This window comes from Paralichthys olivaceus, chromosome 2 (assembly GCF_024713975.1).
Source record: "Paralichthys olivaceus isolate ysfri-2021 chromosome 2, ASM2471397v2, whole genome shotgun sequence".
NCBI lineage: Eukaryota > Metazoa > Chordata > Actinopteri > Pleuronectiformes > Paralichthyidae > Paralichthys > Paralichthys olivaceus.
In genome coordinates, this window is record NC_091094.1 from 17,388,169 (window position 1) to 17,406,539 (window position 18,371).

An 18,371-nucleotide genomic window follows, 5' to 3' on the forward strand; every position below is an offset into this window, starting at 1 on the left:
TATTAATAAGATGGCTGGAGGTGTGACTGATCTAGAAGAAAAAAGGCAAACTGCATGTCATTTTTGAATCCTCTTAAGTCCTGGAGCGCTGTCCCTGAGTGAAACCCCTTTCAAGGTTCACTCTTGTTTGAACTTTTTTCTATCACTCTCTGCCTGCACCTGCTTTTTGTACCTCCATCACTGGAATTCTTTTTCTCTTGCGCTATTGATTTGTTTTTGTCAATCAACTGTCCCACTGTCTCTGTCATCAATATGCATAGATACCAGTAGAAAGCTATTCCCTCCCTTGTTGTGATCATGCAATAGATGACACAGTTCCTTTGTGCCAGAAATCATATTGTATTTTTTCCAGGGAAACAGCCTCCCGCTGGCAAAGAGAAACATGGTATATGCAAAGCTTAGAGAAGTAATTTATAAGTGTGGATGGTGTCCTTTTTCAATATTATTTAGTCTACTGTGCAATCAGTATTAACATCACACAAAAAATTTTAAACAGCTTAAACTATATAAAAGACTGAAGAAAAAAACCCACCATGAAGTACAAGGTGATATCTTTGTGGTGTGTAGCTTTAGTGTCTTTTAGGTATTTAAAGGACCTAAGCCCAGGGAAGTTTAGAGACAGATCTCTTAGAGGTTTAAATTTTACCTTTAAAACAGACCATAATAGTAGGTATCTGAGGTGGTGACAGTAATTGGAGAGACACTTTGGACTGATGGGCAGAAATAATGGTGAGAGCATATGCAGGCTAACAGAGAAGCTCTGCTCTAACACAGGCTTCTCTGATAAGGTTTTGTTAGCTATTTGAATAGTAATTTAGACTCAGTGAGGTGTGGCTGACTTGAATGGGCTGTAGGGAGGAAGACACGTCCAGACTTATGGTCCCAGTGGAGCAGAGTGAAATGCTCTTTCAAAAAAAGAGTTAAGTTACAGTAATCACAAAAGAATAGATTTAATAATTATGATTTACAGACAGGTAACATGTTATATTATGTTACAAGAGGTGCTCTAGGAAGAGATAAGTCTTAAGAGATTGTACAAGATAGAGAAGGGCGCTCCTGCTCTGATAGCATTTGGTAGCTCACTCTACCATTGGGGAACCACAAATGAGACCAGCCTGGACGGAGATTGCTTTGTGTGCAGGGATGACAGTGCCAGATGACGTTCCATTTCAAAGATGATCAAGAGAAATGGGAAGCACCTGAGATAAATTTCTGAAGTCATCGCAAAGTCTAAATACAACAGGATATGTCTTTGTTTGTATAATGCTTTTCATTATGGATTATTGAATGTATATATGAAAAATATTTTTTATTTTTTTAATATATTAAACATGATGATGATACGAATGAAGAACATGATGATTCAGAAATTTAAATTTGGAAATGTAATTATCTAAACTCCCTGACAGCTGCCGATAAAGTGAGGCTAATTAATGGGTAGTTAGGTCCAGTGCATCTGATGTCAGCGTGTTGTCAAATCAGCTATTCACAAACTCTTCTGAACAAGGTGTGCAGAAAAAAAAGAAGTCTTGCCATTTGAATAGAGTGTCCCCAGTCTTTCATTGTCAGCTGGATGTTTCTAGAGGCAAAATGCTTCTACTGAAGTTGGCAGAAGAAAAAGGTTGTGCTCCAGAGATGTGAATTGAATCACTGCAAGACTTACATCTGTATGGAGCCAGCCGGCCAAACCAAAGTAGAGTCAAACAACAAGATACATTTTCTTTCCCCTCATTTATATCTGTGTTGCTAGACTCATCACCTGCCCACTGGTCGATCAGCCCACCAGGAAAACTCCCACTCCTCCAGATGGTCTGTCTGCTTCTGATTGCCAATATCCATAGAAGTGTTATTCAGAATAACTAAATAACTAATGCAGTAGGATCAAAAGGCATACAAATTTCTTCATTATTCTTGATGGCAACGTATTAAACGGAAAAAATATCACAAAAGAACAGTGTTATATTTTTTGGAAGATTTTATAAAATAACCTCTAAAACCTGCCTGAAGAAGAAGGAATGAAACAAACAACATAAAGCTGGTGTTTACTGCCCTTATTCTCAGCTCTCATGGGTGTCCCTGTTCTCTGGGATTTACTTCCTCAAAGCACGGCAAACATAATAAAACCCGGCTTTTGTTCAAGTTGTTGTTAAAAGTACCTTCATCCTGCCAACTTGGTTTAAGATATCGCTCGGTTTTATCAAACCCTTAAAACTGAATTGGCTGAAATGTTTCGTCTCTGAGTTTTCAAATAACATTAAACATGCACAACATATCACATCCACTGTTCAACTCAACTCTCGCTTTAACCTGCGTCCCACTTTCTCCTTTCCCCTTTTGTCCTCTATAAATGTGTGCATCCTGTATTCTTCAGTCCTGCTCCGTCTTTTAGTCCGGGCTTCTTTTTTCGCTGTAACCATAAAACACAGTCATTAGAGCGTGATCAGGCTGAGGGTAGCACAGTGGGGACATTCAGATAGGAGCTCTGTCAGCAGAAGGGATTGTTAATTGTAACCATTAGGCTGCCGTTGTGCCATGCTGACAGAGCTTTAATGGAGGGTGGCCTGTGGTTTTAAACATGGCTCTTGCTGCGTGGACAGCGACTTTAGCCCAGACCCAACAGCTTCTGTTTTGTAGCTGACACCGGATCATCCATCCCTGTGGTTTTTTCCCCACTGGTCTTTGGAGACGGAGGCGTGAAGCTAAAACAAATTGTTATCTCTGGTACCTCTTAAAACCATGCCATTAGTCGGACAAACAATTCCAGTTTCCTGTTCTCATGTGTGTGTTCTGTTTGCATTGATTTTAGCTGTAGAAGTGAAGGTTTTTTTTGCTTTCTCCATCAGGGCTCTGTTTGCTGTATATGCAGTTAAAGGGGGTTAATTAAAAGACTCAAACACAATTAAACTGCTATTAGCCACTGTGCTGTGCCACATGATTACAAGACTATGTATTATGATGGGTGTCACATTGGCTCATAGTCAGAATTGAGATTGATGTGTGAGCTTGAAATTATCATTAAAATTTTGTGGCATGGCTTTTAGACTTCAGCCAAGTTTGTCTCCTTTGAACCAGATTTGGGTTTTAATATATATACTCTACAGGATTCAATGTAATCTGTCTGAGTCATATTTGTTGATTCATAACCCGCAGACATGCATTACTCACAATCATCATTTTGGTGACAATACATTTGTCACCATCTGTTTTATGGTACAATTTGAAGACATTATGTAACTCAGATGCAGGAAGACTTGGTCTGCGACCAGTCAGTGAATCAGTACAGATTTAAACTCGACTCGCATGCATTGGAAATCTGCTATAACAAACACACCAAGCTTTTTAGGATTCTTGATATTTTAAAGGTTTCCTCACCAGATAACTTCTGAGTCTTTTTAGTTGGTCTACAGTTTGACATTATTATCGAACTTACTGGGACTGATTCTGGCAATTTAAGCAGCGGCTGTCAGTCAGTTACACAATTCTCACAGGAGAAAGTACCTACTCACCGGAGTTATAGTGCGAGAACAGGCTTTCAGGGTGAGGAATGGAGATGAAAGAATCAACATTCTCCCTATTGAAGCTGCTGTTTTAACGCCAAAAAGTTCCATAGTGTTGCTCTAACATAAGCTTTTTATTCGGTAGATATGATGGCGAGTGATTGAAATATTCTGTCCAGCTCCCCAACTCCGATATCCACACCCATCTCATGGGAGATTCATTTTTTTGTCATTTTTTGGTTTAAGGACAGGAAAAATGGTTTTCAAGCACTATAGCTGTGAATCACTTATCATGAGGCTCCTCTGTCTTGACTCTCTTTGTACATTTTCAAGGCTGTTTGGATCCATTTGATGATCAACATGACCTGTCAGCACTTGTGAAATGTATTAGCTGCGGTTCTCTTTCCCAGTTCTTAATTCAGCTCTATAGACTGTTTAGTTGAGTTGAGATGCCATGTTGAGTTTTCAGACATGGAGAGGATTTTGTGTTCTGTTCTTAGTGCTTTTCAATCATACACATGCCGCAGCGAGGGCATCAAGAGCAGGGATCAGGAAAAAAACAAAATCAAACCCACATTCGATTATGGTCAAGGGGCCAGGGTTATCAAAGATACAAAACATATCAGGCTGTATCAAAGAGAAATGTGTGTGGGCATGAAATGGCACACGATACATTTTGAATTTTCTGTTTTATGTAATGGTGCAACTGAAAGAAACCTGGCATAAATTACATATTGAAACAAGCAGTTATTGTAGAACAGGCAATAAATGTGGAGTTTCTTTTAAAATGTGGGTTTAAGAAGTTCTTCAGGCGTTTCTAGTGTATTCCCGTCAGTTTCATTTAATTTGGTGTGTGCACCATTGCCACATGTGTGTTAGGCTGGTGTGTGAATCCCAAGAGAAAGTACCCTTGGTTTATTTATAGAGAGGTTGTAGAATGAAGAGGTCACACTGACAGGGACTTGGTGAGGATAATTGATGAAGTGAAGCCTGATTAACACAAGTCTGTCTTTCTGCTCATTGATAATGAATGTAGATGTGTGGGATGAATGATTTTCACCACTCATTACTTCTTGTCTGTTCTGTGTAGTTTTCTTTAACTAACAGTTATTTGTTTTAAAAAATTCGTAGACAGAACTCATTACTGCTCCACCTTTTTCTATTGTTAGACACACTACTTGTTTCTGCTGCATTTCCTTTAATTGTGTAAGAGGCATCAATACCAATTTAATTATTGTGCATATCAATGATGCCATGTTTTTTAAATTTTTTTAGTGCAGCTGCATTACACCACTGAAACTTACCAAAATGCCACTCCCATAGAATTAAGGCCTATTCAGCTGACGGGTCAGAAATGCTGTAGAATATGATATGATAGGTTGGACAGCAATGAGTATGCAATTCTATGTAGCGATCTGATACCACTTTTTCTATAACAATTGCGTTGTACTGCCAGTGGTTAGTTGTTGAATAAGAAGTGATTTCCGGTAGTGTAGCGTTAGCCAGAGCTTGCTAAACCATTAGTAATTTGTAAATATTTCTCACTGGAAAGTCCCAAAAATATACAGGTGATGTGTACCGTATCGGATCAGCGCTTGGTATCAACTTATATGCAAAGTCCAAGTATGGTAATTGGTGGTGGTGAGAGAAAATGGAGTCGGAACATCTTTTGTCAGAAATGATTTGCCCATAATGTCAGTCCTGATTAATGCCTCCAGGTTTACTAGTGCAAAGAAAGTGCAGCGGTGTGCAGAGACGGCATTATGTGGCATATTGAAGGTGCTCGGAACACGAGAGGCCTGCAGGAGAAAATAATAGATAGTCCAGTTTCTCTCCATCACACTGTCCACATCCCCCATAATTGTATCTCATTAGAATAGAGATGTGAATATCCCTAACATTAGACTCTTAGATTAAAATCTCAATTAGATGTGGGAATCCATCTGCCTGTTTAAAATTGATCACCATTTATATTCATGTATTTCCATATCCTGCTTGTCATGCAATGGTTCACTGATTTTTTAAGCTTTAATGGCCAGGGCTAATTGACTCCAAACCAATCCAATGCTTTCTATATTGTCCTTGTGTGCTTTCTGTTGAATCAGTTTTCAGAGGATAATCTAACAGCTACTGTAAAGTTACTGTTTAAATTGGTAGTGAGTGTACTTCAGAGAAGGATTAAGAGAAATGTTGTTAACACAGCCAGTAAAGTCTGAACTAGGATACAAATTGCTTTCTAAAGTGTATAATAAAAGGACGGCTGTGGCTGAGGGATAGAGCAGTCGTCCTCCAACTGGAAGGTTGAATCCTGAATGGCCCCTCACAAAATTGCTGCTAGACTAGAAAAGACTAGAAAAGTGCTTGATAAAAACAGAACATTCACAATATTAGAGAAAACAGTTTTCAGGTCAAGGGAAGTCTTGGCAACCTGGTGAAAGCTCATTACTCTCAGCTGTGCTTTATTTTACCCAGGATAACAGAATCTTATGTTTGACTAAAGAGAAACTGAAATCATTAAAAAGGCCAGTTTTCACACCTCGCTACAGTAGACTCAAACACACAGTGATTTAAATGCTCCAAACAGGAGAGGAAGTAACTCTTCAGGTTGCAGATATATAATAATGGTCAATAATTCACTAATAATAACAGGAGCAAAAGTCTATAGTCATGCTAGTAGTTTTGTGATGCTGTACTCAGGCTCATGGTCTGCTGTTAACTTATCTAAGCAGCTTCTCTTTAAGGTTTGCCACAGTCACAGTGGCAGCTGATGTGAATGTAATAAAATTTGCAGCTGTTTGATCATTAAAGTATTCAACATATTCAAAGTTTGACCTGATAATAGCAAATGATAAGAAAGGGAAAGGGATCAATAGTTCAAGGCTATCCATCATCTTAAAAACCTAAAGAAAAAGGAGTCAGTTGTATTTCATTCTCAGAGAAACACAAATGTCTGTATAACATTTCATTGCAATTGATGGTTAAATGTGAACCAGTGGTGAACCGACGGAGGTTAGACCCTCATAGCTGTAAGTAGAGCCTCAGTGCTAGCGTGGCTGAAGTGTGCAGGGTACAACCTGATTACCTGTTTTTCATTTCCAACTGTAACCTGATCTCTTGTGCAAACATTAAATTGTATTTGAGTACACATTAATGTTGTCGGTCTTACTGGCTCAGCCCCATACATTGTGGAACGTAGTATCATAGTTTCAGTGTCAATTAGCCTGATCTATTGTTTTTATCTTGCAAGTCCAATAGTAGGGGATGATGATGGGAAAGGAAGTGGAGGGAGTTTATAATCCACAGTTGGGAGACTAGCTGTATTGTTGCCTCTCACCTCTTGCCAGCTAACCAGATCAATTGCGGAGGACCTCTGGAGACCACAACAGCTGCTGACAGAGTCACTATACTTGTAGCTCATCAAGTGTATCAGCTTATTGATTGCATGGGTGCATGGAGAGGTTGCAACAAACCCTGCCACACACTGCCTTCTGCTTTTCTGGGTCCATTTTCAGTCCTCAGATATCCTCTGCCTCCTCCCACAGCCATCTTTGCACACTTCCACCAGGGCATGCAAGCAAGAATGGGTTGAGAAGGCCTGGGCTTGCTGAGACGGATGCAGAAAATAGCCCTATTGAAAAACAATGGGTTCTGGGGAAGTGTGTGGCGGTAAGGGACAGTCTGAATTGGACACCTCTGCTGAGGTGTGAAGTTGAATTTTTGTCTCTCTCCACAGATAGGAAGGGGAAGAAGGTGTTGTGGTGGGTGTGAGAAGGGTGGACTGTGTGGCTGTAATAGTGCAATGGAAGTAAATAGACCAGGGGAGGTAGAGAGAACTCAGGGGACTGTCACCAATTTTCACCATGAGTCGGTGTGTTTTTGTATTAATTTTCCTTTTTGTCTGCCTTGGGACCAGGGTGAGACATCATCCACCTATAAATAGATGTGTGTCCATGTTTTCCTGTGTATATGGATCTGTACATAACCCATTGTGATGAATTGGCTCACATCGACAGCGGCAGGCCTGGGTCTTTCTACATCTTGCTGTAGGGTCCATGCTTGCTGTAGGCTGTCACTGCAAATATGCGACTGAATGATTGTTGTGTCTGCCTTTCATTATTCACCACTGCTCCTCAGCCATATCTCATGTCTCTTTCCTGAGGGGGAGGGGAGATGTGCTGTCACTGATTCTTTCTGCTGGCAAGACAACAGCTTTTTTCTGTCTGAGGATCAGTAGTTACTTTAAATGATAGAATGTTTTAAGGGGGAATCCTCCCTTTGAATGTCTTTTAGGTACCATTAGCCTGTGATCGTTGCATTGGGCGGGGTTGTAATTTCATTTTTTGGTAGGTGCACACTCCCTCAAGCTGCCTTATCATCTTCTACTCCAAGCCTTCACAGAGCTGTGCAAGAAACCAGCTCCCCCAAAATCTAAAGTGCACTGAACTGTATGTTTAATGCTTTGAAACTTTGTAGCATTGAAGTGTTAGAGAGGCTATGGAATATTAGTTGTACCCGAGGGCACTGCGTATGATGTAACTAATCAAAGTTAGAGTTAGGATACACATGACTAAATTCGGTTTTTGAAATGCTTTGTGCTAACACAAAGTATTTACCAAATACATCTTTGAAAATTGGATTATTCATATTATATTCACAGGAATTGTAAACATTACTTTATTCTTTAATTTTGGGTTTGTTAAATAAATATTTCCTGCTAGTTACTGATGCAAATGGGTTCATGGAAACTGAATACATACAGACTGAGAATAATCAAGCATTTATATTCATTTTTAAATTTTCCAGATTAAAAGCACCAGATTTATACAATGCTTTGCTTCCATTCTGGAACTTGTTGCTCAGGTTACTGATGAATCTGTGACCCTTGACCTCAACGGGATGAAGAGTAAACACATAAACACAGGCTCTGCTGACTTTGCTTTATGATAACACAGATGTAGAAGGAAGGAGGAACATTACATTTTTCCTTAGTCTGCCTACTTATTTAAGTTACCAATATTCTGAATTTACTACCCTCCAACATCTCCTGGAGAACTCCACAGGACCTACTGCTTCCAGCTGAGATTTATGTGTTGGTGGAAAGGGTAATGAATCCAATGGGAGGATGATAAACTTCTAGTTGAAACACATGATCATAAACCTTTGCCTACCCAGTGTTTTTGCAGTTCTAGAAATGCTGATGTTTATTTGAAATGAAATCTTGAGCTTGTTGTCATTAAAGACATTGGTTAGATAGTGATGTATTTCTATTGTGCAATTGATTGTTGCATGTATGGTTGGTGAACAATGTTCTACTAAAAAACTAATATAGACAACCTAAGGAATAAAAATGGTAAAAAAAAGGACAAAGGATACAGAGTACATTACCAGTAGCACACCCAACCCTTAGTTTACACAATGTGTAAAAGTGTTATCCATGCCAATACAGACTGAGGTTAAAATGTCGATCTCCAATCAGACCCCTTGATATTTGCTGTGGTTTTACTCCTCGACTCTGAAACTGTTGTCCTCTTTATTGAGATTCTCCAACATCTGCTGCCTCAACGCAACATTGATCCGAGAGATGAGACACGAAAAGAATGCGCCTAATTCACAGCTTTGAAAAAAGCTTCTGGTGTCCCATCTTTCAAGACATTTGTGGAAGTGCAAGATTGTGCCAGTGTTACTCATCAGACCTGTTTTTTTTGAAAGGCTGTAACACTATAAACAGTGTCAGCATTGCTCTCTTCATGCTGTTGTAATGACCCAGTTGCTCTGTGCCTATGATTATACTTTCGAGTTAGTTAAGCGAGTAAATCAAGCTCCAGGGGTGTTGTTACCTATATTTACTTTCCTCATATTGGTATTTCTGTTGGATGAGAGATGCTCACAGAGCAGCTGCTAGAGTGGTAAAAGACACTATAAAGCCCCATGAGACTCCTTCCCTATATCTGTCAGACTTCAACCTCAACCATCCCTACGCACGCACGCACACACACACACACACACACACACACACACACACACACACACACACACACACACACACACACACACACACACACACACACACATTCACATTCACAGGGCATGCTATATATCATTCCTGATGTACACCATCTTCTATTTACATCAACACCTAATGAACTTGGCACTTACCTAAAGTGCAGCACTAATTGTTTCACCGATAGTAAGATCCTATAAGCTAAAGGTCACAATAAGAGAGCAGGTAAAAGAGTCTATTGGTTTTTGCCTTTTAATTGCTCATCCTTTCTCAGTACACTATAATAGTCTGGTTTTACTGTTCGATTACCTCCAGAGAAGACACATGGCGATTATGAAACTTGATTGTTACAGTTGCAATTATACTATTCCCAAGATGTAGCTCTGTGAGCAATAGTAATAAAGATGTGATGCTCTTATTGATTTTAGTAGGAAATTCTGCTTGTATCTATCTTCCTATCTAAAGGAGGTAAAAGGTCATTTGCAGTATTGTGCCTTAGGGACAGAAGAGATGCATTGTCTAGGTCAAGGGCACTGAAGCAGAAACTGATGGTTGTAACCTGTGTCATCTGAGCCATTAAATGACACAATGTCACAGCTGGCTTTGCCGCTGTCCTGCACGTTTAATTGCTTGATTACATTCAAACTATATTCTTTCTGCAGCTCTGTAAAATATGTTCATGTCAAAAATAAGCAGATCTGTTCTCTAAAGTATGCTACAATCTCAAAAATGACCTGATGCAACTAGCAGAAATGACTCAGACCAGGTTTAGGTTTGTCATTCTAACTAAGCTCTATGCTGTTGGATTTCTCTAGTTCTATGCTTTCCTTCCTTGAGAAGCTGTGACCTGTTTCTGTATTGAGTCTTCAGTCCTCTGCAGTGCATGAGTATCTCAGGTTTGGAAATATTCTCTTCAAAATAATTACAATGAGATTTGCAAGTAGCATAGTAGCAAGTAGTTAAAATGAGGGTTATTTTGCTTAGTAACCATATCACTTGTTCTTCATCAACCACTTATTCTCCAACAATTTGAATGTACAATTTTTGACAGACAAAACTTCAGTACTGCAAGGTCATTAATTATTGAGAGTGATGTTGCATAACGTAGAAAGACTAAAGGTGACCTATTTTGCAGAACTATTGTGAAGGTTGGGAGGTGAGGGTCTGTAGAATATGTCAGTTTAGTAGTGTTGAGAAACCAACTGCTGCTTCCTTGGTCGGGATGATGAATCATCATGAGAATAGGTGCGGCTATGATAATTACAAATCTTTAGTCTACGCTGACGCAGCAGGAAGGAACCACTGACCTGTTAGACCTTTCAGTTGCAATGAATGTAACACTGCACCTTTGAATACATAGTCTTACTATTGTATTGAACTTTTTTTTTTATTGTAAGCTCTTTTGAACTTGCTTTTATTTAAATTTAAAATTGTGATTCAACTATTGCACTGCTGAGCTGACCGGTTTCATCTTGTCCAACACCTTTCAATTTACTGTTGACCCTGTGTCAACTGCATATGACAAATAAATCTTGAAACTTCTGCTGAAGAGCACAGTTTATTCCCAGCAGCTCCCAGACACAGACGCAGGTTAAGTTGATGCATGTTGACCCTGTGATATGTTCCCTGTATAGATGGCACCCAGTCAGAGAGCAGACGAGTAGATACAGACCAGTAAATGGCATTGGGAGCAAATAGAACATCTAGCATATTTATATTATTAATACACTCAAGATAGGATTGAGTATTGATTTTGACAGGAGAGTTAATCTATCTGCTATTTCTTTTTTCATTTCCCTGGTGGGAGGAAATATAGATGACTGGTCAGTGAAACAGTCAATTAAAAGAAATTATTCAACACATAAATAACTGGCGGGCACAGATGAAGGAAATAGCCACCTCTGGTGTTGAGAGTGCCACCTTAAGTACACCCTTTCCTTAGAGGTGAATTATAATGAATTGATTTTTTTTCTGCAACACAGTTTATTAAAATTAATAAAAAGTGGAACTGAAATAAAGAATATAGTACAGTTGGTATATTTTGGCTTAATTTCTGGATAGTGGGAGGAGGTGGAGACGCTTTATATACAGTCTATGGTACAGATATGTCCCCATCACAGGTGTCAAGTGGGAAAGGTAATAAACATCAAACAAGTTTATTGAAAGTGATATAAACTCCCAGTTTTCATAGGAGAATTGTCTACAAATAAAACAGCTGTTTAATAAGCATGTATTCAACAATGTGGCCTAAATATTGCTACTAACCTCAAGTCTATTTTCATGTGTATCAAGTCTACACTACATTTATTTTTATCACAGGGGAACACTGTGAACTGAATCTCTGACAGCATCCCCCAGAATGATGCATAAAACAGTCATACAAAATGTTGTCACTGGGATGGCCTGCTCGGCTTCTCATGCTGCGGGGATGTCAGAGTAGCTCCAATTACCTCCGGCTACAGCGACACAGCTTGAGTCGGTAGAAAAATGCCCTGTGTCATTTCCTGTGCCGAAAGCAAAAATCTGCATATATAATAGAGTGAGGTCTCATGCTGTCATGGAGTGCTGGGCAATATTCATGTTTTCATTTCTACCCCTGAGAATATGAGGCGATTTTCACATGAGCTCCACCTCTGTGACTGATTGTGTGTTAATGAGAAAAATCACTGGATGCAGTCGCCAGTTAAAATGGTAACCTTCAGTCTCTGGCATGGGGTTGTCTCCACTTACACAGATGGAATATTAACTTTATGAACAAGGCACTGTTTTAACAAGGTAAATGTGACTGTCATTAATGCACACATACACTTTGTTGGTATATGCATCATTCTCACATTCCGGTTTTTTTTCACTTATCTGTGACAGTATCCCTCAGGGACGTGTGTGTACATGTGTGTGTGAAGCGTGTGTGTGTAATTCACTATAGTATAGTGAACTGCCTTTGTCTCGATTACCTTGCTCATTATTGGAGCAGGTTCAAACAGATGGGTACTCATCTGCATAGGTAGCCCTGGGGCTGGAGCCCCTATGTGTAGCAGCCAGGTGATTCATACCACCTCCTACCATCTTATTTTGAAGAGGATTAGATTAAAACAAATCAGTCAGCCCAGATCACACTGACCCATAGGAAAATGAGTCAGGTGACTGCAGGTTGGACCATCCAACATGTTTTTTGCTCCTGCAAATAGCCTTTTTGTCGTGCAGCCATCATGGCAACAATTAAGGGACTATATGAAATCTGAGACTGTTCACACAGTGAGGAGCAGACCAGCGTGAGCATTACAACTACAGTTAAATTATATTGTGTTATATAAAGCATGTGATCTATCTATTATCATGTCCAACAAACAGTAGACAACAAAACTACATTTCATACAACTCTATTAGAGTATAAACACATTCATATGGAGTGGTTTGATTTTAATGGGTTTTGGCACTAAGCTATTTTGGTCAAATATCCAGCATTGTGTGTCACACTAAAACATTCAGCTATCACTTTACAGCCAATCATTCATGAAAGTGGCCCATGCAGCTCACCCAGGCCTCCTGCAGCTGTACTCTGATGGCCCCACTGGAGAGCTCACTTCCCTGCAATCCCTTAAGAACTATATGAAAGCATGAAGCAAAATTATGCAAGGCTAATGTCCTCTTTAGAGAAAATATGGTATAATATTTATAAACTCTTTACTTTCTACACACACCACTGGAGAGTGTAGATGTAGACACATAGATGTGCATGGTAATGCAGCTTTAATGGACTCACATGGGTATTCATATTAATATGTCAGAGACATAGTGTTATGTCAGCAAAGTGGAGACATTTTAAGGCTACATATCTCTGATATTTTCTGCTCATCTGAGGCAGTCTGCCCATCTAAGAGCATCGCTGCGTATCCAAGTTGTCCTTATTTTCATTTCAATTTTAGCTGCAGTTTGATGCAGGAGCAACATTTTGTGTCTGTATGTTTTAAAGCTGTAACCAGAAACTTCTGTAGGTTTCTGATAACTGAATGAAAAAGGTTTTTGGTTTGAATCCCAGTTTGGCTGGGCTCTTTCTGTGTAGAGTTTGCATATTCTCCTGTTGTTTGTCTCTGTATGTTGGCTCTGTCCAGATGAGCCCCTCCTTTCACCCAATGTCAGCTGGGATTGACAGCGGCCCACGTGACCCACGAAGAAAAAGTGTCATAATGGTTGGATAGATGAGGGCTCTTCAAGGTTTTGTGTGCACTAAACTCTGAAGCACACACAGAACAACAGTGTGATGAAACACTGTGATTATGTATATTCAACTTTGTCTCTTCCTTTGTCTTTTCTGTCACAGGAGAGGAAGCTATGTGCGTTCCCAATGATTGAGATCTGTGGTTCAGATGTCATCAACTACATGGTTCCACTCTCCCGCCAGACAGACTTCTTTGTTCCAGAGATGAAGGAGGAGGTCAAAACAGATGTGAAAGAAGAGGACTCTGACGAAGACAGAGGAACTGACATAACAGGTAATGTTTTGTTCAGTCTAAACACTTTTGTTACTGTTGAGCCCATCAACAAGAAAATAATAGCATCAACTGCCATAAGGCTGTGTTTAAGAACATAGTTCAAGATGATAAAAGAAATATATTTTTCACTGAAAATTGAAGCTTAGAAAAAACTGATTTACAACATGGTAGTTGGTTTTTGTGTTATTTTGTTTAGTCATCTAATTGCAGTGTAATGAGGCATGGTGATAGAAACAGTTTTCTGCTTTGCTGGAACTCCAGCTTGTGTCAGCTACACACAAACCAAGAGGAAATATGTGGCAGGTTTTATATAGTTCAGGCGCTGCACTGACTCCCCTCCTGCACCTGATCACTGAGGACATAGGATATACAAGACTCTGATTGTTCTGTCACTGCAAGCATGTGTCTTCAAGCGCAATGCCCTCTTGCTGCAATTACTCTTTCAAACTTGCTGCACCTGTAGGTTGAGGCCCCTGGAAATATTGACTATGTCATTGTACAAATCACCAGAGAAAGTAAATGGCTCTGGGTTGATGGGACAGAGTGGGTGCAAGTGGGTTGATTTACATCAGATGCTGTCTTCCTCAAGCTTAGATCACAAGACATCTCTTGTAAACACAGCTTGGGTGTAGAGGACGTATCAGGAAGAGCATCTGACTTGAGCTGTGCATGTTAACAGCTTTTGGCATGTTTAGATTGCAGTCACCATCCAAGCAGAGTGGTGCCACCTATGACAGGTAAAGGCCATTCTCCAGGGAGATGCAGCATGATTGTCTGATGTAGATCCTCTGGCATTCTGCTGAACTGAGAGTCAAGGCTATTTGCAACTTTAAATTAGTTTGTCAGCATCAGCAGACCGAGACGAAGTTTAGATAAATTGCTTGCCTTTTCGCGAATGAGAAAGTCAGTAACTGGGAAACATTTCAGTAGTGTAATTCAGATGAAATTAAGCTGATCGTACATTGTGGGGATACTCGGCCCACTCTGGGTAAAGATGGGAGGAGAGAATGGTGTTTCGCTGTCCTTTTATTTGTTTACAAGCTTTTCCAGGCGAACACGTACAATTCATGTATTGAGCCTTTTCAGACGAACACACACACACACTTGGGTCTCTGGACCCACACACGTCACACACGTCCTGGCGGCTGCTCCGGCTTCAGGAACCCAACCCACTGCAAGAGCACCAGAACCAGGTTACCAGCATGCTGTTATTGGCTGACTGATTACCTAGTTCTGTACAGCTGTCCGATCACCGGCTGAGCCACTCCTCCCTGTCGTCCAGCAGCTGGCGCCCTAACCACACCCCGCCGCCACATACATATTTTATAATCACAAGAGGGTAAAGTCTTTTTGTCATTTACTCTTTCTCTCTCTCACACACACACACACACACACACACACACACACACACAGTGCTCACATATTTTTCCAAATCCTTTGTTTATTTAATTATTTTCTTTAGAAAACCATCACTGCCCTCCCAGAAAATCCAAAAAATAACAAAACATTTTCTTCACTTGTCATTATAACTCCAGAGAGAGATTTCTAAGTCAGTGTTTTGCTCCATTGCCACATTGTTTAGCTGTATAGCGGCATTTGCTGTGGCATTTGCTCCTGCTATCATCCATAGTTTCAGCTGTAGTTGTGAGTTGCATATCCTCAAGTGGCATGTAATGCAGTTCTCTCTCTCTCTCAAGAGAACTTGTCTTCTACTATTTAATCTGTGTACCTGTCACTTGGAATCTGTTGGGTGTGAGAGCAACATTTGTGCATGTCCATCCCTGCTACCACCATAGATTTAAGGAACCCTTTCCTGGTGGGTAACGTTATTGACACATAGCGCATCCTTCCACCATGTTTCTTGGTAATCTGTCCAGTAGTTTTGGTGTTATCCTGCTAAATAAATGGAAGTGAAAACTAACTTGAAGTGAAAACCTAACATCCTTGGCAGAGGTAATAAGATAAGCGTATTCCCATTCTTTACTGCAATATTCAAAATGTTATTATATAATTATATAAATTGAATCTGAGTCCGTCACATTGAATGAAATAGTTGTTGAAACTGAAGAGTGTGAGTCTTTGGCACAACAAGGCAGATGACTGGCTACAAAAACACTGCACTTAAGTTTTAGGAGCCATTTAAAGTTGTGTGTGATTCTGCTTATGCTGCTTTTAAAACACTCAACACCCAGAGTCACCTTATTGTTCACAAGAGCCGAGAAGAAACTTTAGTGATTGAAACACAAATGAAGTTTCAGTGATTTTTTTTTTTATTGTAAGTGTTGCTTTTATCAGACTACAGACCTCTTTATTTATTCTGCTTTGTCACAACTATTTGTGTAAACTATTTGTGTAAAGGTCGAAGAAATAGTTGAGGTGTGCATTAAAGTGTCCAACATATGGGCTCTCAGCACAGTCAGTATAAAGACTATCAGGCAAATATATTCCTTTGTGTGCAGTTTTGCTCAGTAATGCATCTGTTTTTGAATTATTGTTGGGCTATTTCATGGATTTCAGTGCTCAGGAACCTCTATCAGGGAGTAGACTCTCAAAAACCATGTGTGTATATGTTCTCAGCCTCACAGATAAGCTCTCTTAATTAGAGATAGATCAATCAGTGGAGCCTAGTGTTGTCTGACAATAGTAAACTATTTGTGGAAATCCCTCCCCGGCACCAGGAGATTGCCTTCCACTTTTCAAGTCAAGTTTATTTATAAAGGACCTTTAAAATAACCAGAGTTGACGAAAGTGCGGTACAATAAAGTGTCCGTTAGCAGTCTAGCAGCAGCAGCAGCCTGTTCCAGCCGCTAATGAGACAGGGATGACTGGCTAATGCCCAAATAGAGAGCATTTCAGGAACCCAGCCATGAGGAAATTAAGGCATTTGAGACGATCTTCAGATCATTAAAGAGAGAAGAAGGGTCTGAGTTGAGCCATAATTCTTTGCTGGTAATAACAACATTTCACAGCAGGTGGTAATATATTTATCAAATTTCAATGCTGGGTCACAGATGAAGCCAAGATTTTTGGACTCGAAATGGAGGTAAGACGCCAGGGGCCCTAAATGAATCACTGAAACACGACCACATCGGTGTTGCTATCATTTATCTGTAGACTGTTAAATTATATCCAATATTTCCTTATCCTGGAGACTAAAGTCAGTTGTTAGAATTATCACCATGGTGATGGAGGGAGGTATAGCTGATAGGAGGTATTGTGCTTTTGGAAGAGGGGATGAGGTTTTTTCCAGATTTGACAGCATCTGTTAATAAGGAGTTATTCAAATTCTGCATCCTAAAAATGTATGATCTGACACCAAGATCATCTTTATCAGAGTAGACTACGCAACCTAATTTAAATACATTCTTCATGCTAATCATGGCCTCCATCTTAAAAGAAACCCAACAGCCATCTGGATGTATATTATAAAAACGATCTGAAATAGTGGTCTATGGCAGAAATTTTGAAAAATGGAGTATCATAAGCACAAGGTGGACCAGCAGATCTGATATTCTATATATTGATAGTTTTATTTAAGACAAAGTTTAAAACTGCCTCACAAGAGACTGTGGCTGGCAGAGGGCCAGTGGCACAGGGTTGAACACTGTATTAAGTACTTTGGGAGAGTGGGAATATCACTGATGATGTTGGCAAAGTGTTTTCCCCACATTGTTTAATGGATTGTTGATAGTTAATAAGGCAGCTTCTCATGAGATTTGGCTTCACTTGGAGAGCTGTAATGTCATCTGTCTTTACATTCAGTCTCTGTATGAAACATGGTAAGACAGTTTATGCACAGATGATCTGAGATCCCCTTGGTCTTGGTCAGAACGTTCTACATTACCAAATAATTCAGTAGCATGAGAGGTCAACACGGAAATTATAATCGCCAGAAATTAAAATCTTTACGTCACGATTCACAACAACTGAAGGTAAAAAGGTTAAACACTATTGACCGTAAACCGTGACTGTGCTTGAACATTTGTCCCACTTCCGCCACCACAGCAGAGCGAGGCAGTAAACACTCAAACAAACTGAAAACACTTTTATGATAATCTGGTGATCACAGCAGCCACTGTATGTGCTGCGAAAAGCTTGTTAATCCTTTGAGGGCACAAACCAGCCTCAGTATAAAGCAGGCCATTTTTATACCATTTATACCAATGATAAGTCCTCACGTCATCACTGTAAGCCACAGGGACTGATTAGAGTCAGCTAAGGTACAGGACAACCCTACAAAACATGGTCATTGAGAAACAAATTTAATGTTGTTTATTCTACACAACCGTTGATTGCACATCGGTATGTAATTAGGCTCCTTTATGTTGTGAGACAATAGTGGAAGAAGGTATCCGTCATTATTAAAATTGGCTTTGTCTC

The 18,371-nt window shown here is 39.8% G+C and overlaps 1 protein-coding gene across 1 annotated transcript in view; it reads left to right on the forward strand.

The window, feature by feature from the left end:
* Nucleotides 1-18,371, forward strand: part of tex264a (testis expressed 264, ER-phagy receptor a) — a 64,093-nt gene that overhangs the window by 40,286 nt on the left and 5,436 nt on the right. Inside the window, exon 3 of the mRNA XM_020087144.2 lies at nucleotides 13,820-13,991. Within this exon, the coding sequence (XP_019942703.1) occupies nucleotides 13,820-13,991 (172 nt within the window). The remainder of the gene's footprint in view (nucleotides 1-13,819; nucleotides 13,992-18,371) is intronic.